Source organism: Pseudopipra pipra, chromosome 13 (genome assembly GCF_036250125.1).
Source record: "Pseudopipra pipra isolate bDixPip1 chromosome 13, bDixPip1.hap1, whole genome shotgun sequence".
NCBI classification, from domain to species: Eukaryota; Metazoa; Chordata; class Aves; order Passeriformes; family Pipridae; genus Pseudopipra; species Pseudopipra pipra.
The window spans coordinates 17,145,863-17,171,924 of NC_087561.1; the positions used below are offsets into that span (position 1 = coordinate 17,145,863).

The following is a 26,062-nucleotide window of genomic DNA, read 5'->3' on the forward strand; positions in this document are numbered from 1 at the left end:
GGAAGAAAATCAGCTTTACCTTTGGAAAATTCCAGCGCAGGGCTGTGTTTTCCTTCCCAAACTCCAGAATTTTGTGTCATGAATGATTCATATTCTGTCTCAGAGGAAATCACCTCAGAAAACACAATCCCCATGGCCTTAACTTTGAGCATGAGTTTTGAGGCAACATGAGGGTGAGTGAGTAAAAGTGCATTTTCCAGGTGAAATGGGCACTCACTTTTGCACACACAAACACAGAAAGAAATATATGGAATTTTCCTTTCCAGCCCACCAGGGTGAAGCCAGATTGCACACATGACTGTCAGAGCACTGTAAGCTCTTCCTCTCATCACCAGGCACCTTGGATTGAGCCCTTGGTCAGGACTCAGAAGGAATTTATATCCATTTTAGTAGCCACAGTGGGAAAGTCAGATGTCACTGAATAAAAGTGCTGAGAACCATCTTGCTGTGCAAACTTATCTTCAAGAAATTCCAAGAAGTCCGTTGAGGTCAGGGGGTTTATAGCTTCTGCTGCCATTTATATAGTTTTACTCTTAAATGTGAAGAGACTTGTTGAGTTTTTGTATTGCCTGAATCTAGAAGTGGAGAATGTTTTGGTTCATCCAAAGAAACTGTTTGAAGACAAAGAAATTCAGGGTTTTTTCTGCCGTCGCTGCTCAGAATGAAAATGAATCAAAAAACTCAAACCCTTGAGATTAGTCAGAATTAGCTCTTTTCCTGTATTGGTGTGTATTAAATAATTTCTTGATTTTGACCAGAGAGGAAAAAGTTAAAAAGCACAAAACAAGCTATAAAAATGACCATTAAAACATTTCCTCAGGAAATCTATTTAAATGCTGATGTCATTTTCCACAGTCACCACTTCAATTTAACTGTGTGAAACTAGAAAGGCACGAGGACAGGAAGGTTTGATGATGAGGTGGCAGAGACACTGTGAGACACATCGAAGGGGTAATGACCTGCAAGGGGTGGCAAGAAGACCCTGCTCCCAGATGAGCAGTCTGAGGGAAGAGGTGTCTCCCTACTCTGGAATTTGAGGACATGGTTTGGGTTGGAAGGGACCTTTTGAAGATCATCTCATTCCAAGTTCCCTGCCATGAATGATCTGCAAGCTTTGCTCCAGGTGTCCAGGTTTGGAGGAGCTCACTTAAGCACAGAATTTAAACAGTTCTTTAGCAGTCCAACAGGTGAGAGGCTGCAGAAAATCCACTTGGTATCGTGACTTTGTCTTGGAGTGAAGAAGAGGTCTCTAATTCAAGCCACAGATTGGTGAAGGTCAGTTTATTGGAAAGCTGAGGAAAAGATAAGGCCTCATAAATCTGGTTATACTTCCAAAAATATACCCCTGGAACATCAGATGCTGCTGGGAACACACATAGTACAGCACAGTGCTCAGCAAAGCATGTTAACCTAATTTCAGCCTTACATGAAAGAAGAAAACCCTGAGTCATATTTTATGAAAATTGTTATGGTGAATCAGCAAATTACTTCTGTTAATCTCCTCCAACGTCAGCACGCTGAAGTCTGGAGCAACTTGAACTAATCCCAGGGCACTTGTAAATAGAATGTATTCAGGCCAGCTGAAGTTGGGCTAAATGCGAACAAGCAGTAATTTGTCATCAATGGACAGCTGGGAAGCTCAGAAAAATTCTATTTCCTGCCTCTCTGGTCAGAAGGAAAGACAAGTTCTGTGCGTGCCCTTCACCTCTGACTCCTGTATCAGATCCCAAATAAAAATGTTTACACTTCAGAAACATGTGGCTGCTTTAAAAAGATCTGTTGCTGGGTTTATATATGTGCCTGTTTACACATATCCCTGTGGTGGTAGGAAGAAAATAAAAGTGCACAGAAATCTATAACCTGATCTGGTTTGTTTAGCTCCTGATCCAATCTTCTCCCCTAGTAAAGCCCCAGTAATTTGATTGTGTGTGTAGGGCACTCGGGAGCACCTGAGGGATGAGAATGAAATACTGTAGATGAGCAGAGAAGCTGCTGAAATGCCTTCCTGCGTCAGTGCTCCAACTACATCACGAACATTCTGCAGCACGCCCTCAGACCCAGGTGATGAAATTGGGGAAGCGTTCCATATTTTTTTTTGTCAGGCACTGGAAGGGGCTGCCCAGGGAGGAGGTGGAGTCCCCAAGGAATGACTGGACGTGGCACTCAGTGCTCTGGCCTGGGTGACAAGGTGGGGACTGGGCACAGGTTGGGCTCCATGGGCTGGGAGGGCTTTTCCACAACAATGATTCCATGATTCCATGATCTCCCACTGTAGGGCTTTTCCAGCCATCCCAAATCCCAGGAGGGGAGTGCATAGACCGCAGCAGCACCGTGTCCCTCCTTAGGGGCTGTTCCCACCCAGGGGACCTTCTGCTGCCTGGCCAAGGCACTTCAGCTGCCACTGAAAGCAGCAATGTCCCCAGCTGGGGTCACATCTGGGTGCACACCTTGCTGTAGATTTGTTGCAGTCGTTGGTGCTGTTTTAACAGCATCAGCTGCCTGTAAATTCACATTATCCACTGACAGATTTCTCCTGCAACAAAACAGATTCTTGAGCACTGCAGGCTGTCACACCATGTCAACCTTTGGCTGTCCTCTGGCACACAGATTAGGAGCGAGACTAAAGGTCCTTTAAAAATACCTCAAGGACCATGATTTGTGAAGAAAGACCAGGCTGGATGAGGCTTGGAGAAACCTGGTCTAGTAGAATGTGTCCCTGCCCATCTCAGGGGGTTTCAACTGGACAGTTTTTTAGGTCCCTTCCAATCCAAACCATCTTGTGATTCTATGATTCTCTGAAGCTCTGAGAGTGACTTCATGAGACTGTGGGTTCATAACTCTGGAGATGAGCAGCCTCTTAAACTTTTTTCTCTGTGGGAGGACAGAGGAGGAGAACAGGACACAGCCCTGAAAGAAGAAGCAGTAAGAGCTGGCAAAGAGTGCAGGAAGGCACACCAAGAAATTAGGGAGGGTGAATGGTAAGAAAGGAAGAAAGAATTTGTTAATGTAGACGATGATTTGGAGCAAGATCTGCTGCTGCCTTAGTAACACATGTCCTAACTTTGTAAGGAAAGGAGGAAAAGCACTGAGATGGCTTTTCCCCACCAGCAGCACTGGAGTGGGACAGAAGTTGGGGGCCCATCCTGTGTCCCAGCCCCAGAGCAGAGGGTGACAGTGGCACTGGTGCCCGAGTGCCTGTGCCGTGACAGATCAGGAAGGGACAGACCTGGGGCTGGGCTGGGCTGGGCTGCACACACTGACCTCAGAGCTCGGCTCTGCTCCGTGTGTGACGCCAGCAGTGTGAGTCACCAGGGCACAGAACAGAACAGGAGGAGTTTCCACATTTGCAAAGTGCAAGAGGCTTAGATCAGATCGGATGGTATTTTTATCAGGGAAGCAACAAGGCTCTGGAGTAGCATTCATGTGCTACAAGGAACTGTTTCATGGGCTCCGTATGAAAAGAGCTGGAGTGGAGCCTGGTATTATTTACTGTGTTGTGCAATATTGCAGCAATCAAAAAGAATGACAAATGCAGAGCAGGAGCAATCCCTTTAGAGAATAAACCACTCTGAAAAATACCTTACAGAGAGGAAAGACTGTTTTGATCACCATTGAGAAAACGTGTTTTAAATACTCAGCAGAGCACAGGCAGCCCTGGCAGCAGAACCCTGAATCCCTGGAGCAGGGAGCAGTCACGTAGGCTCCGGTGATTCCCTGTCACACCATCCCAAACTCTGAGCTGCCCATGCCAGCTGTGGTGGGACTCCTTGTGGGACAAGAAAACTGCCAGCTCAGCCCTAAATCCCAGAGAAGTTTGGGAGTTCCTGCTGAGATCTAAAATGCACAGCATGGAGCACTAAGGATGCAGCTGCTGTGTCCTACTGCTGGAGAAGCTGGAAGAGGAGAAGGGGAGGCTCTTCTAGGCCTCACATAATTTCAGCTGGGAAAAAAAGGGGGAAAAGCCCTGAAAGTATTGCATAGGACTATTTCCCAGAAGCGCCCCAAAATTAAATGCAAAAACATAAAGCAAGAACATAAAAATCCCGTTTTAATTTGAAAAAAATTGCTATTCCATAAAAAAGCCTTTGTGTTGCGCAGTCTCCATCAGTCTTTGGAGGTCCTTGTCTTCCTCCAAGGCATGGGATGAATTTACCCACAGCTACACAACCTTAACAAGTGGTAGAGCCATCCCTGGGTATTGTACTGATTTACTATTGAAAAGAGATTATTTGAAAAAAAAATAAAAAAATTGTATTTTTTATTTTCATGGAGGTTCTTTTAGCTGCCTCTCTCCTCTAGTCTTTTTCCAGAAGAAAAATCACTTTTCTGCCATGTTAAGTTTAATTTTTGCCTTAAATCTGTCCCAGACTTCTCATTTGCTCAGTGGTTGACAGTGTATTTTCAAAGTCTAAATATTAATCTATTTAAGAACAGAAATTAAGCATTTAAGGGAGTAAAAAAACCCCAAGTTTCAAATATTTTTCAGGACTAGCATCCTGTTTACTTCAATCTGTTTTTGATTTGAGTGAAACACCATGTCCCTATTTTAAACTGACCACCCCCATCCCATTCCAGAACACAACCAGTACAGCTCAGTAGAAGGTTGTGTCACTGCTACTGGCAGAGATAAGCTGGAAATGAAGCTTATTCAGGAAATCCATGGTAATAGAGCAGGGGAAAATTTATTATTAAAAATAAATCAGCCTAGTGATGTGGAGCCCTTTGGTTTTCACTCTACTACTTTCAGAAAGACCGAACTTTAAATTTACACCAATTCTCCTGAAATGACATGATGTATTGGAGCTCAGAGGTGCAGAATCAGCTCATTAACAGGGTATTGGAGAGTTAAATGGTTTTATTGAACCATTTCTTTCATGCCCTCTGGCTGCTGCCTTTGAGATCCGTGCAGGTTCACTCTGAATTCCTAAACACTTCATCCAGGGACAGAGGCTTTACAGTCCTGCTTTCCTTCATTGTTCCACAAAGAGACAGAGAAATCCCACTGCTACTTCAGATAAATAATGCCCAGAGTGCAAGAAGTTTTCTTTCCACAGAAACTTTGAAGGAGAGAGCGACATTTCAAAGCAGAGCCAGAACGTTTTAAAGGTAATGATGTTTAAAGAGCATGAAATATGACTAAGAGGAGTTTTTTGGGGAAGAAAATATTAGAAATTTCAAAAAAAAATCAGAAAATGAGCTCTTTCTAAAACATTAACTATTGGACTCTCCTTTCCATGGAAAATTTAATTTCTGGCGTGCACTCTAAATGAGAACAATTTTTGGTGAATTTTCCGTGGAACAGAAACTCTTAGTTTTGTCCACTTTGAGCAGCATCTTTTAAGTGAAAATATTACAGAATTGTCTCTGTGAAAAAAACAACCAGAATTTCAGTTCTGAAGGAAGCAATATTCAGTTGCCCAGAGAAGCTATGGCTGCCCCATCCCTGGAAGTGTCCAAGGCCAGGTTGGACGGGGCTTGGAGCAACCTGGGCTAGTGGAAGGTGTCCCTGCCCATGGCAGGGGGTGGAACTGGGTGGGCTTTAAGGTCCCTTCCAACCCAAACCATTCTGTGATTTTATGGTTCTGTGATTAAATCATCATCACTGGCGACCTTGTTGTCTCCTGTTGCTGCCTCATACTTGCAGTGATTCTACTGAATCATGGAAATGCTCATTTTGGGATACAATCACACAATGTGCAAAAAACTGCTGGGATCAACAGGCTTTGTACACCCACAGGTCCCTGACCCCCTATAGCCAGAATGTCCCTGTTTATCCAGTACAGACAGTGGGCAGACCTAGATTTTGCCACATCTCCACACTGAACCAGGACTAATCTGCTGTTCCCTCTTTGAACTGGACTCTGCAGTTGCCACCATTTGCAGTGGACTCTGGTGCATCCCCAGCATTCTGAGCCCTCAGGAATGCTGAGTTTCAGAGTCCTCCTGCTGGAATGAATCTTGCTGCAATTAGAAGAGCAAAGCAGACAGTGGGCAACAAGTGCATGTTTTGGTGCCAGTGTTCCTACATCCAAAACCAGGGAGGAGGCCAAGCTGCCTGGCTCATCCCACGGATGAACATCATCCTGTCTCCCAACGGCTTCTGCTTCACAGATGTAGCCAAGATCCCACATCCCCTAAGCTCTTCATCACTCTAATTTCTTTTTGCTACATGTAGACTTTAAGGACAATGTGAGTCAAATCCTTGTCTTGCTTTTACTTGGAATGCACTAAGAAAACTGCATTTTAATTACAAGTGTTCTCCCAGCATCAGAGCTCTCAGCAGTGTTGTATCACACCCGGGTTTACTTGTTCCAATGTTCTACCCCCTGAATTTAACATTTACTGTCTTCTCTGTATCACACATGACTGACACCAGGAATGACTAAGGGAACAGATCAATTATTGTGATTAAAATTGATCTCCCCACAACGCTCTCCTGGTGTCACCACTCACAAGCCAAGGCACACGAGCCCATTTGGCTTGGGCTTGGAACCATTTCATACAGGAAGAATTTCACTGAGTAGAGTAAAATCATTGCTATGTCAAAACTAAAGTATTTGATCATCAGGAGAATAAAAATCAAGCTGTGTTTATGGACTTTGCACCCCGTGGCAAAGTCATATTTGGGTTTGAATGCATTGCAAAAATGCCATTTTATAGCCAATGCTTGGGAGGTTTGTGCAATATGGGATCTAAGGCATCATGAAAGTAAAATGTGTCTTTGTACCCTCTTATAATATATGAAGAAAATTTCTGTAGGTTTGGCTGAAAGGCATCATTGAAGAGCTCATTAAAATCAACCAACCTGTGCCAAATCCTCTGCTGGTCAATACCTGGGAAAACACACAGGAAAGGGAAAAAGGAGCATGATGAAGGAAGAATAAGAAAAAAACTGAGCTGAAACACCATGGACACAGAGAGAATTTTATGTAATGAGTATTTTCAGCCTCATCACCTCCTCCCTGCCCTAAAAGCCATCACCACCTGTAAGTATTCACATTAAACTGGCAAATACATACACCTCCATCACACCTGGAAATTGAATTCTGCTGAGTTTTCAGCACTTTTATTTAATAATTCTGATTTTTTCATATTTTCAGTTCAATTCTTTCCCAGCTCATCCTCTTGTGCAGCTCAGTTTGTCAGTTTTATTTCTCCAAAGTGCTATGAAGGGAGCAACATATAACCCACAACTCAATAAAATTTAAGGAAAAATAAATATTTTCTGCATCCAAGATGAGATGGAGATTGTGTAGGAGGGAAGGTGAGGGGTGGAAGCAGGAGGTAGACTTGAAATTGCTGCTTTTGGGAGAGGTTAGAAAATTGAGAGTTGGTAACTCAGTACAAAATGGCTGAGGCTCTAAAATGGATTTATCAAGAACTGAAATACAAAAAGCAAGAGGAAAGTGTGGCTGTGAAAGGTGATTTCAGTCTAATGAGACATAAGCAGCCAGTACTGGACATCCACGATGGTTTGAAGGAAGGTAAAGCAATCTATTTACAATTTTATTGGCTGGAAAAAGCCAACAACTTTCAGAACTTGGGATACAGCAAAGTCCCTCTCATTTTAGAGGGAGAAGGTCTGTACTAGAGTTCAGGGATTAGTCAACAGGTTTATTCACTTCCAAATGTTGATCACTCAGAGGCCAAAAAACAGTGACTCAAATGCCATTTATCCCTGTCTCTTTTTCGTGGGTGAGGCAAGAGGGTCTGAGCACTGAGTTGCTGTGAGTGCTGCCTCACTCTGCCCCCAAAACACAGCTCAGGAGGGACTGGGATGGGGCTGAGCTGGAAAAGCCCCAAGGACACAGGGATGTTGGTTTGGAACATTATAGACAAGACGTTCCTGCTGTGGGAAAATGCATCCAAGCAGGGCCAGTTCCCTCCCACACCTGTGCCAGGTTCAACCTCTGCCTCTTCCATGCCAAGCCCCTTGTCCAGGTGGAATGAGACCAGGATTATCTCCTGGCAGTGGCACTGGAGGGTGACCCACAGAGTCCCCCACGCTGCAAGAACAGCGTTTAAAAAAATCTCTTTTGATATAATTTGCTCTGCAGTATTCATTCGCTCCTCCAGGAAATGGCAAGTTGCAAATGGAAGATGCAGAGAATATGCAATTTCTGTTGTCTAATGTATTTTCAGGACGTTATTGTAATGAAAGTATTTCTAAATTATTAAATTACATAAGTTTCATTGCAATCTTTGCCAACATCTTGGTGTATCTCTACACCTGCACCCACAGCAGATAACATATTTAATTTAGGTTTCTGAAGATAATTGCTCCGTAATGTGTTCTTTCCAAATTTGTGCTTTCTTTTTTTTTTTTTTTTTTTTAAATCATGAAAATTCAGTGATGCTTGTCAGGGGGAAAAAAAAACCAAACAATAAACTGTATTTCTGGTTTAGCTCAGGTAGTTTTTTAAGGTGTATCACCAGGATATTTCCCCAGCAGTCGAAAGGAAAGAAGGATTTCAGCTGGAATTTGTGAGCTGATGTCCTGAGCAGCTGCAGCCCAGTTTTCTCCCTCCTGTGTCACCAGTGTGAACCTGGCTAATGCTTTTCCAGGTTTAATTGAGGTAAAACATTACATGCTGCTGCTTCTGAGCAGGTTTTTCTGCTTTGTTCTCTAACACTGTTGTGGATAATTAGGTCAGGTTCACTTCTCCTTGACAGCACTGAAACAAATAATTATTTTTCAAAGTAGATGATCACTCCAATACTTCCTATCTAATATCACTGCCACCTCCAAAGCATGCCCTAATGAAAGAGTTCCAGGAATATTAGAGAAAAAACAAGGTGGATATTCAGTGATCTAGTGTCTGTTTCTGACCCTGGAAAACCTTATTCATTTAAGGAACTATTACTCATGAGAATTACTGTGCAAGTGTCTAGGAGGCTGAGTGCAGGAGGGCTGTTCAAGCAGGAGCAGACTCTATTAAATATGCGAAATCTCCGCTACAGCTCTCCACAGATTTGGTTTAAAACCATGGACAATAACATTTCTTCTGTGAACCGGTGATACTGAGAATTATCAGGTCCAGAAAATCTCATCTTTTCCTATCTCCTGGAAAAAAAGGTCCTTCCTGCAGACCTCTCCCGTTGCACACACATAGTGTGTCACGGCTGAGGTGTCACCAGTTGGGTTTCAACGCTTTTACGGCCAGGATTCAGCAGAGATCCTTATCATCACGAATTCAGGCTCCTGAGACACAAGCAAGAATAATTAAGTTACTGGCTTTGCTCAAGTGTCTTCTGCCACACTTACTGCAGCGTGCATTTATTTGCTACGTGCCCTCCTGTGTTATTACCGTGTCCACAATTCCTACAGGCAATTTCCCTGTGAGGAACTAGCAGCTGAGATACATCACAACCTTGGCAGGGTTTGCCTGAGATGCTTCGGCAGAAAATATCATTATATACTTATTAATGGTGGGTGAGAGGCTGGAGATGCCCCAGTCTGAGCCCTGGGCTCATCCCCAGCGTGGGCAGCAGGGCAGGGGGGGATTCTGCCCCTCTGCCCCCTCGGGTGAGACCCCACCGGCAGAGCTGCCTCCAGCCCCGGGGAACAACAGCAAAAGGACGTGGAGATGCTGGAGGAGTCCAGAGGAGGCCCCGGAGATGCTCCAAGGGCTGGAGCCCCTCTGCTCTGGAGCCAGGCTGGGAGAGCTGGGGGGTCACCTGGAGAAGAGAAGGATCCAGGGAGACCTGAGAGCCCCTTGCAGGGCCTAAAGGGGCTCCAGGAGAGCTGGAGAGGGACTTGGAGGGACAGGAGAAGGGGGAATAGCTTCCCGCTGCCAGAGGGCAGGGTTAGATGGGATACAGGGAAGGAATTCTCCCCTGTGAGGGTGGTGAGGCCCTGGCACAGGTTGCCCAGAGAAGCTGTGGCTGCCCCTGGATCCCTGGAAGTGTCCAAGGCCAGGCTGGAGCAGCCTGGGCTAGTGGAAGGCATCCCTGCCCCTGTCAGGGAGTGGGAAGGAGCGATCCCCGCCAAGGCCGCAGGCGCGTCCCCGCCCCGGGCCCGCCCCGCGCCCGCCCCGTCCTGTCCCGCCCCGGGCCCGCCCCGTCCTGTCCCGCCCCGGCGCGTCACGGGCCCGGAACCGGAGCCGCCGGAGGAGCCGCCGCCGCCCCGGGCCCAGCGCAACCGAGCCCGGTTCGGTCCCGCTCCGCCCCTGCCGGCCCGGCCGGCGCCGCCAGCATGTCCAACATGGAGAGTATCCTCGGGGGGACCGCGGGCCGGGCCGGGCTGGGGCCGGGAACGGGGCGGGGGGACGTGGCGAGCGAGGCCTCCCCGCCCGGGAGGAGCCCCTGGGGAAGGAGGAGGCGATTGCAGCCCCTCAGGTCGGTGGTCGCGGGGTCCGAGGGGCAGGAGGAGGAGGAGGAGAAGGGCTGGGTGTGACACTGGCAGGAGCTGAGCTCTCTGAATTCTCTGGAGAAGAGGCGGTTGAGAGGGGTCTCCTCAATCCATACAGATTTCTCCCAGGAGTGTCAAAGGATGGTGCCAGGCTCTGTTCAGTGCTGCCCAGGGACAGGACGGGGAGCAATGGCCAGAAACGAAAACACAACTAAAGCACCTCAACATGAGGAAGAGCTTCCTTATGTCCGGGGTGGCAGAGCTGCCCAGGGCGGGTGTGGAGTCTCGCTGTCTGGCAACATTCCAAACCCAGCTGGAGACATTCCTGTGTCACCTGTGCCAGGTGACCCTGCCTGGGCAGGGGGCTTGGACTGGATGATCTCCAGAGGTCTCTTCCATCCCCAACCATCCAGTGATCCTGTGGTTTGACCACCCTGGAGGGCCGAGGAAGTGAGTGGGAGGTTCAGTGTCTCTTCCCAAGGCATGGCCAGGCGGCCTGAGCTGCTCCGCAGAGGAGGGGCAGGCGGTGCTACTGCTCCCAGGGCTGTGGTGGATGGAGGGACAACCCAGTTCCTGAGGAAGAAAACACAGTTTATACTATAAATAGTGTAAATTGGGCAGCAGGGACACCAGACGTGTGTATGGACTGGGGTGATGTCAGTAGGGCTGTCCCCCCACACAGCCACTGTGGACACTCCTGACTGTGCTTCCTGCTGTTGGGAAGAGTTTACACACAGAGAAAGCACTGTGTGGGCTGGTTTAAACTTCCTTGATGTACAAAACCATCTTAATGATCAGGGACAGAAACTTCTTAAAGACCACAGAGGTCTCCCTGTGGATTCCAGAGGTCTTGGTGTGGGTGGAATGTGCAGGCAGTGCTGGAGTTGCCAGCTGTCGTGTAGGGACTGAGGGAAGGCTGGAGCAGGTGACTGTGAGTCACAAACCCTGGTGGAAGTTGTGTTTCACTTGGGTTATGGCACATTGAGAAAGACACTTCAAGGGAGGAGCAGGAATGTGCTGCTCAGGAATGGGAGAGCTGAGGAGGTGGCAGGTGAGATGTTTTAATGCCCCAAGTGAGTAACTGAGGAAGTTGTTTCAAAATAAACTGCTCTGAAGTGCTGTATCAGTGTAAATAGGTGATGTCATGTTTTGCCTGGTGGTTCTGGTCTCTAACCATAGTGAACAACGTAAAAGTGCTTTCCTGCTTGGTAATTACCTGATCTGTGGCTCAGAGCATACACTTATTGCTGCTGAAAGGGATGGTGACCTGGATTTTAAAGCAAATATAAATACAAGTAGCAATTTTAGTGCTGCTGGTACCTACCTTAGTAAATATCCTAAATGCAAAATCATCTGTTACCTGATTGTTTGTAGGATATCAAAGACATTCCTCATGTCTGCAGGCAAAAAGCAGCTGTGGAATAATTTATATACTTGAAATATTGAAGAAGCCTCGAGTACCTGTAATGTTTCAGCTTTTGTGCTTCCACTTAACTGTTAAGTATCTTAGTACCTGCTGCAGCTTCCTCCTGGGGTAGCAAAGGTGGCAGCAAAGAGGCCTACAAAACTTTTTACTTTCATTTTGTTTGGGAAAGATTAATATTATTTGGAAGCTTTCATTGACAGTATTTTAAGAGAGTGTTTTTTAATTGTTATTTCTGCAGCACACACTTTATTCTCTGTCAGTGACATTTAATGCAGTCATTCTAAGTCACGTTGAAGGCCTGACTTACTGTTTTCTTAGAACTCTCAGCTTAAGCAGGACTCAGACTTTTCTTTTTAAAAACTTTCTCTTCCTGCCTTAAATATTCTCTGCCCAAAAGTCAGATGATGGAGTTGTCAGAGAGTCCAGGACTGTTCACATGACCCAGGGCTGGGAAGGAGCTCAATGAGCAATTTAAATCTGGGATCCTCCTGCGGCTGGGAAGGGCAGCTCTGCCTGCTGGGCTGTGCCTGGGCATGGCCAGCTGAGCTGCTTTGCTGTTAAACTGTTCATTTATCCTGTTCCTCAGTGGCTTTGGGGGTTTTTTTTGGATGGGGAGGTTCCAGGTGGGCCACTAAACCACATCATTTCACTGAGAGTCACAGGATCTGGGTGTGTGAGTGAAAGTAAGCGGCAGAGAAGAACTCTCAGTTCTTAGGGGATGTTTGACTGGTTGTATTTATCAGTCTGAAGGAGGTCTCTCGTGTTAAATGGAGCCACTTTGGGTTCTGAACTTTTTTTATGGCTGTACATTTTGGATCAAGGTCTTAAGTGGCACTATAAAGCAGCTTGGTAGGTCTCCTTATCCTGCAGATTTCAAGGGCTTAACTAACATTTTCCAAGTTTTAATATCACTAATGGGGAAGCACAGTATATGCATGGTTTGGCAGCACTTCAAACAGGAGAGAAAATACTACAACTGAAGGATCAGTCCTGTTCTTGAGCCTTAACTTGCACTTCAGAACACCTGTTTAATTTGAAGTTTGCTGCAAAGGAACTCAACAGGAACTCCAAAAAATGTGACAAAGAAGAAAAGGCTGAGAAAGCCAAAATTAAAAAGGTAAGTGTGAAAAAAGCTTTTTAGGTCTGTTTTTTACCTACTACAGCAGGAAAACTTGTGGTGTTTTATCATTTCCCTGGTGTGCATGCTAATAATAAAGTGGTCAATGTCTGGGATTTAAAGTAATGACTATAAATCTTCCCATGCTTATTAATAAACATGAGGATAAATTCTCGTGTATCCTCCTGGACAGCTTGTGGAATTTGCTTCCCAAGAGGATTGTCTTGTAGGCACTTTGTTAGAGACTATTGTTCTCAAAGTTAAAAGTGCTTCATGTTTCTCAGCTTGTGTTAAAAGGGCTTATGGAGAGGAACTTCAAAATAGCTTTTGAGTCATTGAGGTAGTGAAGAGAGAAGAAATTTATTTAACTCTGTTTTTGTCCATGAGATACAGTTGGTGTGGTTGCATCTGAATCTTGAGACTGAAAATGGTTTGAGGAACAGAAAGTTCTGTTTCTGTAGCTCTGTAAACCCTCCTGTTTGATGAGCATTCTAGATATCTTCCTTGAAAAAAAATTAGGGATTCAAATCTTGAAAATGTTTGGGAGAGGGTGTAGCGAGTCAATAACTACGACGATCCCAGCAGAGGCAGAAAACTGGAATGCTTTATTGGACTCACAAGTCATATTTAAAGGGTTTAGGGTCTACATATTGAACAGGGAGTTGTAACTATTACAATTTATTACAAACAGGGGGTTTCAGCGGATGAAAAACCCAGGTTACCAAATTCGGGGTCTTAAAAATTACATCATAGCGAAAACCCCATCTTATCTTAGGGGGATTACATGGGGGAAAGAGGTATTCAGGTTTGCAGAATGCACAGGATCCAGGGAACACAAAGGGAGAGATAAAACACAATAAGTCTTCTGCACTGGCTTGATGAAATCAGAGCATGGTTTCTCCAGGCTTGGACAGGACATTCCAAACCCATGACATCAATGGATCCTTGTCTGGACTCTAGATGGAGGGTTTTCCCCAGTCTCTGTTAGCCCAAGGCTTTTGTTTAGGCCTAGCAGTTTTTTTTTTCTCATATCCAAATTTTGGAATCCAGCAGGAGGAGGGAAAGGTTTATCGTCTCTTTTAATGGAAAAAAACGTAGTGACAAGTCAATGCTTTTATTTCAGAAACGAAACGGGCTACTCAGAAACCATATGTGCAAGAGTAAGCAAGGCTAAAAGGCTCTTTTTTTTTTTTTTTTTTATCCCTCTTTTCCTCGCTTCCCAGGCCATCCAGAAGGGGAACATGGAGGTGGCTCGGATCCACGCGGAGAACGCCATCCGCCAGAAGAACCAGGCCATCAACTTCCTGCGCATGAGCGCCCGCGTGGACGCCGTGGCTGCCCGGGTGCAGACTGCTGTCACCATGGGCAAGGTACAGCCCTCCCAGCAGGGACACCCCTCAGCTGCTTCACGTGCTGTCCAGAACCACCGGGGCAGTGTCAGGTTTGGGTTAGATGCAGCCGGTAGTAAAGCGGGGACTGGAATTTCTCTGGCAGCTGCTCTTTGGATTGACAGGAAGCTGAACGTGAGCCAGCAGTGTGCCCAGGTGGCCAAGAAGGCCAGTGGCATCCTGGCCTGTGTCAGGAACAGTGTGGCCAGCAGGTCCAGGGAAGTGATTCTTCCCCTGTACTCAGCGCTGGTGAGGCCACACCTGGAGTGCTGGGTCCAGTTCTGGGCCCTTAGTTCAGGAAGGACATGGAGGGGCTGGAGCAGGTCCAGAGGAGAGCAACAAGACTGGTGAAGAGACTGGGCACAAGTCCTATGAGGAGAGGCTGAGGGAGCTGGGGTTGCTGAACCTGGAGAAGAGGAGGCTCAGGGGAGACCTCCTCACTCTCTACAACTCCCTGACAGGAGGGGGGAGCCTGTAGTGAGGGTTGGTCTCTTCTCCCAGACAACTATCAGTAAGACAAGAGGGCTGGGTCTTAAGCTGTGCCAGGGAGGTTTAGGTTGGATATTAGGAAGAAATTCTTTACAGAGAGGGTGATCAGGCATTGGAATGGGCTGCCCAGGGAAGTGGTGGATTCTCCGTCCCTGGAGGTGTTTAAGGTGAGACTGGATGTGGCATCAGTGCCATGGGCTGGGAACCAGGGCAGGGTTGGATCAAGGGTTGGACTTGATGATCTCAGAGATCCCTTCCAACCCAGCTGATTCTATGATTTTAAGATTATTTTGCCAAGGTGCTTTTCCCCTTCCCAGGACATCAAGTCATGGCATAGGGCTTGTGATTCCAGAGATCTTTTTTAGCTCGGGGGAAGATTGTTTTGCCAAGATACTTCTCCTCTTCCCAGTGCATCAAGTCATGGCATGGGACTTGGGACTCCAGAGATCTTTCTTAACACAGATACTTGTTTAAGGCAAACTGCTCTACTGAGAGTTTGTTGTGCCACGTGACCTGTGTACCAAGTGTATCCCTTAACACTGACAGGTCTCAAATCCTCAAAAATTAATGCCATGTAAACCTCAGTTTTTAGTGAATTTTGCCTTAGGATGTGTATTTCAAGTGGTTGAGTTAATTTATAGAGTTTGAAATGGCAGGAGCTATTAAAACAGGGACGTTGCAGATGGATATAGTGTGTTTCCTGCTATTTAGTGTTGCCAAAGCTCTGTGGATAAGAGAGCTGGATAAGAAATCATGGAATCCTGGAATGGTTTGGGTTGGAAGGGACCTTAAAGCTCACACAGTTCCACCCCCTCCATGGGCAGGGACACCTTCTGCTATCCCAGGTTGCTCCAAGCCCTGTGCAACTGGCCTTGGACATTTCCAGGGATGGGGCAGCCACAGCTTCTCTGGGCAACCTGTGCCAGGGCCTCCCCACCCCCCCAGGGAAGGATTGCTTCCCAAACTCCTAATTTTTCTTTGTAATAATTTCCCTGCCCTTATTTCAGGTGACGAAGTCGATGGCAGGGGTGGTGAAGTCCATGGATGCCACGCTGAAGAGCATGAACTTGGAAAAGGTAAATAAACTTCATTTTCTTGAAGCTGCACGTCCACAGCAGAAAGAACAATGAACACAAGTTTTGAAAAGGGAAATTCCATCAAGAGAAAAGTTTTCACAGTGAGGTTGGGAGGGAAGGGGGACAAGCTTCTGATCTCCAGAGGCTGCCTGTCCTTGTTGTATGATTCTGTTTTTGTTGAGATATATTTCTTTTGTTATCTGCAGCTTATTGATGTGATTCATATTTTTTATAGATCTCTGCACTAATGGACAAATTTGAGCATCAGTTTGAAACACTGGATGTTCAAACACAACAGATGGAAGACACAATGAGCAACACTACGACGTTAACAACACCACAAGTAAGAATAGTCAAATATACAGAACAAGGTGACCTTAAATTGCATGTCTGAACTGGATGGAAGTGTCTGATTCTCTTCATTCTGCCTACTTTGGGACATATCAGCCACTGCAACCTTTTTGCTTTTTGTTCCTTTGTGATGAAGAGACTGTTTCAAATTGTCGCTACAAGTGCAGAGGATCACAAAGATGTATTTTAGCCTATTTTTGCAGGCTTTATTTTATATTATAACTTGAAAAATGTAACCTTCCTACTGAATAAGCAGCATTTTGAGTTTTAATGAACTTCTGCACCAGAGAATATTGCAGCATTGCCAAAGCAGAATATGCTGTGAGTTCTAACTCACTGATGTTAACAAAATTACATGAGTCACTACCAAATTAGTAGTGTTATATGCAATGAGAGGTTGGTAATTACCTACTTCCAGTTTATGCACATGTGTTCAGTAAAACAAATCTTTAAACAGTGCTTATTAAGAATTCCCAGCAACTGTCCCCTTGTGCTGTTCCACAAGGACCAGATTTTGTAATAGAACATTTGTGAGAGAAATTTACTGGAGATAAATAAAATAAACCTAAGCCCAAATCCTATAAACCAAATCTATTGGAGATGGGCTTTTTTGCCATGTTGTGCAAAGCAATAGCTCATATTCAGCACTTGAAACACTCAGGTATATGTTTGGGGTTTTTTGCAGAGAAGTTGATTTCTTTAGAAGCATCATTTCACAAGCCAGAGTTCAGTTAATGTCACCTCTACTCCTTAGTTTTGAGTTCATACCTTCTGGTGGTTAAGCACAAAACTGCTCTGCAAAAGGCATTTACCTTTAAATCAGTTTTGTTCGAATAGTTCCTGTTCTCAGAAGATTTAACAGTTGTCAGAAACTCCAAATGCAACAATCCCTTTTGTTTTCCTTCAGAACCAAGTGGACATGCTGCTGCAGGAAATGGCAGATGAAGCAGGGTAGGTAAAATCTTGAGTGTCCATTTCTCGACTAAGTCTTGGTTCCCACAACCCTTCCTGGTTTTCTTTAAGGTCAGATCCCCTTGCTTTTTATGTCTGCCTCTTGGAAGCATAGTTAAAACACCATTTTCCTTTCACCTCTGGACACGTATGACTTTGTCTTCTTGGTAGTGAGTCAGAATTACTCACCAGCTGGTCCAAGGAGCTGGAGTACAGCATTCCTGGGATGCTGTCTCAGTATTCCTCAGTGTTTTCCTCCTCTGCTTGTCAGTTATTGTTCTTCCCCTTTATCCACCTATACCTCACTTGGCTTTTTTTATGTATTTCCTCTTAGTCTTGATCTGAACATGGAACTACCTCAAGGACAGACAGATTCTGTTGGTACAAGCGTTGCCTCAGCAGAACAGGTAAATGTCAGATTTCCCTGAGATCAGTGTTTTTAGAGAAATGCTGTGAGAACTGATGCTTCACTCTGCCAAAGCACTGTTGCTGAATGATATTTCTATTTCAGCTGTCCCAAAGAAACAGTGTGTAGTTACAACAGCCTTGCTATCAAAATAATTTTAACTATACATTTGTCTCCTTAGTGAAGAAAGTTCAGACGTATTTTTGCCTGATTCTTTCATAGTTCTGTGTCCTGTAACTGCTCCTTCACAGCCATCCTTAAGCAAATCTTGTTAAAACATGAAAGAATTTTATATCAGCTGGACATGAGGTGGCAGAGATTGATTTTGGTGTTGCTGATGGTTGGTTTCTTTGTGTTTGATGGTCCTGCAGGATGAGCTGTCACAGAGACTCGCCCGCCTACGGGATCAAGTTTAATTCAACAAAGCTGCAGTTCTTTGTTCCTGCTTCCAAACTTCCCTTCTGGAACTAACCCTGCACTACACTGGAGATGTAAACAGTCTGGCTTAGTGTTTGAATATTTGTGATATAGGGTACTTCACTCCTCGCTTGCTACTCTTTCTAAAATACATTAAGTGACCCAAAAATATCAGCTCTGATGTCCTTTCCTGTACATTTGGAAGTTGATCTATTTTTTGCAAGCTTTTTTCACAAATTCAAGTTGATGTTCCAATTCAGCCACTAATGTTGGTACATTCTAGTTCAAAGCCAAGCAGAGTGTCATTGAGATATATTTTAAATTATGAGGTGATTTTTTAAAATGAAGAGAACTGTTTACAGCTGGAGAACTGATGGTTCAGTTCAGATAATTTTCTGACAGAGCCGAACTCCTGGAACACACAGGGGTGGACAGCATGGATTTCATGGAAAATGCACTTGTTGAAACGAATAAGTGGACTTTTGAGTTTTTTTAGTCTTTTAAAGGTGAGGTAGTTGTGCTAAAATTAGCAGTTTCATTCAAAAATAAGTTACCAAAAGCTGATTTCATATAACTGGGGACTTGTGGTGGTATCACTTTAACACAGAAGGACTTAAATATATTTTTTGACTCTTTGTCTGTTGCTCTCTGCAGATAAAATAACATGATTTGTAATATTCCAGTTGTATGGAGGAGCTCATTTTAGCAATTTCTATTTCTGCACAGAAGGAGGGTCTGGCTGCTCTCAGGAGCTTCAAACTCTCGCTGCAGTTGTAAAGTAAAAAATGGTTGTAGAACTTTGTAGCTGAGACCACTTGTGATGTGTTGTGATAAGCAGTGACTTCGAATTATCTTCCTGATTTTTTGGGCTCATTTTTATGTTTTTGTCTTTGTAGGGGTGAGGGAAGGTGTGAAGCATCAGGCTTGGGATTGGTTTTTAATTGCCTGGTGTTCAGGGTCACGTGGGTTTTCCAGTGTTGGGGAAATATTTGAGGAAAATAAAACACTTCACTTTTTTATTCAAGCAGGATTTTTCAGTGAAAACGTGCAAAAATGATGAAACATTTCAGAGCAGTTTCAGACTTCATTTGGAATGTGTTACCCAACTCACTCCAAAGGTTTAGCAGGGTGTTACATACTGAAGTGATCAAGGCTACTGTGAAAATAAGATAAGGAAAGTAAGATAGACAAAACAACCTAAAATGTTATGGAATTCTCTCTCACACTGGCAGCCAGAACTAAAACAACCGGTTTAAAATGTGATCTTTTCACTTGTGTAAATGAAAATAAGTGTAAACACCTTGAGTGTTCCTCCTGTAAACAGGAGAATTTGGAAGAGGTTTAAAACCCACATAATTTTGCTACAATCCCTTCAAATTATTAATACAACATCTTAGGAAAGGGACTATTTACTACATTTTCTTCTGAACAGTGTAACCAGATAATGGTGTATCTATGCAACAGGTTACCCCAGCTGAGGTAACTGTGTGTGTGCCTTTGCCTTGCTGGATTTACTTCAATTTTTTTTTGTATATTCAGTTACTTCATATCATGATATTGCTAGAAACTTCCTACTGTGGAATCACTCCACACCAGAGTTACTTTGTGGTTGTTTGAGCTTTTTGTTTTCTTGGAGCTGTCCAGGAAGTGCTGAGGGTTTCAGTGTTTAATATGACAGCTCCAGCTGCCTTGCCTGGCTTATTTTAATGATGCTTAATTTAAAATTATGTTAAAATTTTGTTAAAGAACTTAAAAATCATGCTGTTCTTAGGCTGGGTTTGGGCCATTCTGGAACTGAGCTCCCACATGGTTGATTTTCTGAGTTCCTGTGAGCCTTGGAGGAATTTAAAAATAAAGAGCCGAGACCGAGATTGCTGCAAGATAAATATTAAATAAACTCATTATTTTATTGGTGATGCACAGTCTGGTTTGGAGTTTTGATCTTATCCCAGGCTGGTGAACTCTAAGACCCCATAGATTTCCAGTGTTCTTCCTTTGGAGGAATTAAAATATAAAGGCTTGACTGACTTACTCAAGTTAGTTCTAATTAAGGGTAAGTCTGGGGGACTATGATGCAAAGAGCCAGGCAGGTTTAGCTGACTTGGGGAAGAAATAGGTGTCTGAAACAGGGAATTTTTGCCCTGTTGGCTTCACTCCAGGAATTTTGGTGTATTCCAGCCCTGCCAGGATTTGGGGCCTGGCAGCTTCTACAGCTTCTACATGCAGATCTCCTGCCCTCTCCTGGGGAAGTGGTGTCTGAGAGCTGCATTCACCAAGTTTTAACAGTTATATATTCAAATATGTATATTTTTCTCATGTGTTTTGAAAATACTTCAAACAAAATTACTCTTAGAGCAATATTTGAGTTTCATCCTTCCTCCCTTTCGGGCTCCTCAAAACATTTCTCTTCCCTGAGCAGCTCTGGCTCCTCACTCCGACCTTGTTTTGTCTCCTGTAAATTGTCTGTGTTTGTACAAGTTCATTTCATGTAAAATCTGTTTATGTGCTTTTATGGAACTTATTCCCAGCTAATATTTCAATATTTATGTGACCAGCAGGGACATCTAAAATGAAACATTGCTTGAAATGTTGCTGGATGATTTTGCTCAGCATTTTTTCCCTCTGTTACTGCTGGTGTGTGGTAGCGTTTTGTCTCCATTAGAATTCCAAAACAAAGCCATGAAGAGCTTCAGAGGAAAGGAGAGGGAAGGAAAATCAGAACAAGAACTTTAATTTCATGACTGCAATGGGATCAAATGATTGAGTTGCCTTTGTGGAGATCCTCAGAGCCAAAAAATAGCAACTTTTTGTTAAGTATAATCAGCAGTTGTGCATAGAAATAAACTCTGAAGCTGGTGATGTATATAGAGAAGAAAATAATTTTTGTAGCTCTGGTCAAGTTCACTTTGAAAACTGCTTTACTTGTATGGGACAGTTTGTAAATGTAACTGCAGGTGGTAAATAAAATTGTACAGACAACTTATTTTGGGTGTGTGGCTGTTACAGGTCTCTTACAGGGATAAACAAGCACATGCCATCATATTCCTGTGAGAATATAACCAGAAAATTAAATATTGATGGATCAAAACAAGAAGAAAATAAAGTGGGAACTGCTGGGAGAGAGATTTGGCAAAATTAGGGAGTAAATGATATTAAGTATAACAACATAAACTCTAATTATTAACAATTTAATGATTTTTAAAATGTTTAGTCTTATGTGGAGTGGTCCCTCCAGCTTCAACATCTCAGAGGGTTTTCTGTCCTTACATACGAAACGAGGGGTCACGTGAAAAAGTGGCAGGAGATGGTGTGGGTGTGGGTTTGGGTTTGGGTTTGGGTTTGTCCTTCCCAGACCTAAAGTTTTTCAGTTTTAATGTTTCCCTTCCACTGTTGTTTGGGAACCAGCAGAGGGAGCCTCAGGCTTTGCTCTCGTAGATCCTCCAGAAGTTACTGGTTGAGATTCTTAAGGGGAAACTGGCTGGTTTAAGGCACTGTCTCCCATGGAACCTTTGTTTTCGGCAGTATCCACTCGCGGGGGGATGTGCCTGTGCTGGGCCGTGGGTTTTTGAACTGTCTCCTTCTGCTTTTGTCCTGTGATAATTCTGGTTTGTGCAGAAGGAAACATTGTGGGCTGATGGAAATACATTTCATCAGTAAAATTTATTTTCCTACTGGAGGCTTGATGAGCTTTGATTTGATGAAGTATTGACTATAATTTCATATGGGATAATTTTATAGTATCTGTATTTTAATATGTATTTAGATAATATATATTTAGATCATATATATTTATTTAGATCATATATTTAGATCATATATATTTAGATCATATATATTTAGATCATATATATTTAGATCATATATATTTAGATCATATATATTTAGATAGTTTATATATTTAGATCACATATATTTAGATAGTTTATATATTTAGATAATATATAAAATATACAATATATATTATATCTATTCAGATAATATATCTAGATAATATTTTTATAAAATAAAGTAATAATAGAAATATAGAATAATCAGACATTAAATATTCACATAATTATATTTATTATATAGCAATACATTTTAATGATATGTTATTGTATAACTCTATGATATATGATATATATGTTTATATAATTTCATAATCTCTCTATAGTTCATTGCACTTTTCAGCCTCCACCTCTCATCAGGCTCATTTTGAGCTCACAGCAGCACCAGACTCCCTGCTTTCTTTTTCCAAACAATACTTTTCCACTGAAGCCCTGGGAAGGGTCAGTGGCCTTGCTTGTATCGGAAGCAGGTCCCTTCATTACCATTCCATGAGGGAAAGGACCAACACGAACAATCTGTAACTAATTTCTGGGCCAGTTGGGCCGTTTGAGCTCGGCAGAAGATGCAGGGAGGGGTTTTTTTGCAGGCTCTTGCTTCCCTTTGCTGCTCCTTATTAAGGATCTCTGGCTGTGCTAAACAGTTCAAAATAGAACATCCCTGCACTGCAGGATCCTGGCTCTTGGAAAAGCTTTCCAAGGTCGTCTGACGCCGTGAGGAGCAGCTGGACTTGGACTATCTCACACAGACAGGCTGCTCTCAGCCCTTTCTGGATAAGGGTGATTTCAGACCGTAAAAATATTTCATATTGGATATTTCTAAACTAAAAGCTGTTTTCCTGTGTGTATTGCTCAGGATATTCTGGATTTATTAAGGAATGAAACAATCCTTGTGTGAAAGTCTAAAGCAATGAACGTTCTGTATCAACTGCTGCGTGTGTCTGACAAGATAATAATCAGCTCAATTTAATTTCCTTGCTATCTGATTCATAATTCTTTCTTACAACCAATTTATGTCAAAATGAGCTGTCAGGGATAGGAAAACATTTAAAAACTTCTGTTAAAGACGCTCAGTGTTTTTTAATTACATTTTTTAAGACTTTTTTTTTTTTTTCAAAGATTAGATAAACATAATCCTGGAGTCTCTGTTTCACTTTATCCTTATCACAGGCAGGGCTTTGCTTCTCTTGCTGTAAAATGGGTCAATACTGGAATTATTAAGCTCAGTTTCTGTTGCTTGTGGTTTTTTAGTTCCAGGTTCTGTCTGGAAGCCCCAACATGTGCCTGGAAATCCGTAGGAGAAGCGGGACCCGCTCAGAGTGTTGTAAATTAGTTCCAGTCTCCACGAGCCTGCTGTGACTAATTGATATGACCTGGAAGTGGATAAAGTCCATAACAGTAAGATCAACTTTTCCTCTGGTAATTTGACAAATAGAAGCCTTTTTGCAGTCCCATGTAGGCCACATACCCCATTTGTTCTGTCCCGATGGGCAGCGCTTCCGTGTTGGAGTGATAATGATTTTCCAGATTCCTGCTGATTTGTTGAGCAGGTGCCTTAATTTATTAATGCCAGAGGAAGGGAGAGATTCAGCAGCAACAAGAAGAAGAGGATTCCTGGCAGCAGCTGTATATCAAAGCCATTCCTCACCCAGTTATGTCGCTGTAAGTATTTGAACATTGCTTAAAATCTTCATATTTCCATGCAAAATATATAATTACAAGATTTTCTGCAGGGTAATTCTGTGTGTAAAGGTAGCAGACGTAATAATATATTAGTGGCAATTATTGCATTTAAGAATAGCACTGTTTTTTCATCCAAATATTTGAAAAATATAAAGGTTAATACTTACCAACCCTGAGTTGTCTGGCGAGTTTAAAGCAGCAAATACAGAATATTCCAGGTTGTCTTCCAAATTTAATGCTTTTCTGGAAGTTTTACAGTTTCATTTAGCCTGTAGTTGGAGTAATAAATAGGCCAGGTATCCCCAAGTTCTTCACAAAGGTTTATGGGGATGTTTGGGAAGTCTGAATGTTTTCTCAGGATACTGATACTGTAAATATGTGCAGGAAGGCCAGGGGTTTGTGAAGTCACTGGAGCTCATTTATTTTCTACAACCAGCTGGAAATCCCAGTGTTTGTTCGGGGTTTGGCTCATGCAGAAGGGGCTGCTGGAATGGGACCTGTGCAGAGGAAGCTCTTGGAAACTCCCATTGGTGCCTAATTAATTTTATAAGAATAATTTTAGGGAGCCACTGTCAGTACTGTGTTTACTGGGAGTAAATCCAAGCTGCCGTCTGAGCAGGCAGCGATTTGAGGGGTTTCTCTGCTCCCAGCCCCTTCCAAGCCTGCACCCCACCCATCCTCTCCCATCCCCAACTCTGCTGGGCTCTGGAATAGTCTCACCATGACTATAACCCCCCAGCAGTGACTCAGGGGAGTCCAGTCCCTATTTATTTGTGCTCCAGTGGGATGTGAACCTTGGTCTCTGAGGGTGAAAGGTTGAGGGATGAGTGTCTTGTTTACCTGTTCTTTTCAGGGAATGTTTTCCTTTAATCTCTTAAGCAGACACACCATTTTGTCCCGTGGTGGGCAATGGGATCGTTAACGATGCACTTAATTACTGCCAAACCACATCTGAGTGCCCGATGGCAGCAGCAGGAGAGGTAAATCCTGGGTGTCAGACAGGAGGGGTCCAAAAATCCTCGGCCTCGGGGGTTTAACAGAAGCATCTTTCCATGATTGGAAACCATTGGATGGTTTCATATCAACTCTGAGTGAGGCCAGAGGGGAAACTGGGAATTTACAGGCAGGAATGAGGAGAAACCAAACTATCAGTGTATTTTAAAATCTAAATTGGATTCTTTTGAAGGTTATTTTAGAACCCCCACGCCCCTATAGATGCAACAAGTGAATTCAAGCACTGCTGCCTTTCAACACATCTCAAGGTTTTCTCTTTGCTGAAGCTTTTAAATTCAGACATTTGCATCCTGAAGGCCCCATTTGGGCTTAATTTTTTTTCTACTGTTGTGTACATTACCCAGCCAAGGTGTATGGCTGGGGCACAGACACAACAGGATGGAGAAGGCACAGCAACACAGCTGCTGAACATATTCCCCATCTCCTGGTTAGTCACACTTGTGGAGTTTTAATTGAATTACCTTTGACAGTGAGCAGCAAACCTGGTGGGTGATCTCCTAAATTTAACTGATGGATGGGCTCCCTAAAATCAATTAGCATCCAGGGCTCGGAGCATGAACACGGCGGGGCCGGAATGACAGCAGCAAATGTTGCCCAAGTGAAAGCAGGACTGTGCTGCCGCTGACCCTGCTCCCCACATGAAAGGAAAACAGGAGCCCAACAGGAGCTGAAAGAATCTGACAGTAAATCATTGAAGCTCTGTTTTGTACAACTGATACAGGATGCTCCTAAACTGCTTGATTAATGCTGGGCACTATATTAAAGGCAAGAAGGCTACGGCCAGGCAGCAGCTCTGCACCAGCTCCACGAAAACACCATCTGGTTGCTTAATTATTTTTGGGAGATTCAGGGTAGCAGGGAGCCTGGAGGATTTAGATATTGTCTTTTCCTTTGCTGAAGTGACAGGGTCCAGTCTGAAGCCCTCTCAGTCTTCAGGTTGTTTGTTATCTGAATAATCAACTGATGGCAAAGTGTGGGCTGGAGGTTCCTCTGACCTTTGCCTCGGCGCAACCCGACCCCGCGCAGGGCTCAGCCCGAGCATGTAATGAGGGACAGATGGGACAGGGAGGAGAGGGGAGAACACAAGTGTTTGAGGGACTTTCAGGCTGGGACAAACAGAAGAAGGCAGAAAACTCTCCATTGGGGCTGCTGCCTTTGGGTTTGGAGGTGGGCAGGAAGAGGAGCAAGCAGGGTGGTGGCCTTCCCTCCTGTCACCCCGTTCTGCTGGATCACCAGCTCAGCACTTCCCCAGGAGTAAATCTGGGCCAAACCTGATTTATTTGAACACTGACTTAAGAGAAGACTCAGTTTGGATGAGGCCACATGTGACTTTTTATTAATTTTTATTGCTGAAAGGAAAATAAAATGTGTCAAATTCAATGAAGCCCCTACAGAAACCCATCCCGTGGCCCCTGCAGGCACTGCCATGGGAGAGAGTGACTCAAATCCTGGTTTTCTCTGGAGTATCCCCCTTCCCAGGCTGGTGCACTGGGTACCACTTTATAGGGTGTTCTGAAGTCGATGGAGGGCACAGTGGGGCTTTTCTTTCCTTGCCCTCATAGGTCATTG

The 26,062-nt window shown here is 43.9% G+C and overlaps 1 protein-coding gene across 1 annotated transcript; it reads left to right on the plus strand.

Annotated features, from left to right (window-relative positions):
* The first annotated feature begins 10,053 nt into the window (after window positions 1-10,053).
* On the plus strand, window positions 10,054-20,955 carry CHMP1B (charged multivesicular body protein 1B). The gene is made up of 8 exons (XM_064670171.1): window positions 10,054-10,211; window positions 12,797-12,894; window positions 14,118-14,264; window positions 15,779-15,847; window positions 16,083-16,190; window positions 17,106-17,149; window positions 17,484-17,556; window positions 17,927-20,955. The coding sequence occupies exons 1-8, from the start codon at window positions 10,196-10,198 to the stop codon at window positions 17,969-17,971; spliced, it is 600 nt and encodes a 199-aa protein (XP_064526241.1). The 5' UTR covers window positions 10,054-10,195; the 3' UTR covers window positions 17,972-20,955.
* The last annotated feature ends 5,107 nt before the right edge of the window (window positions 20,956-26,062 follow it).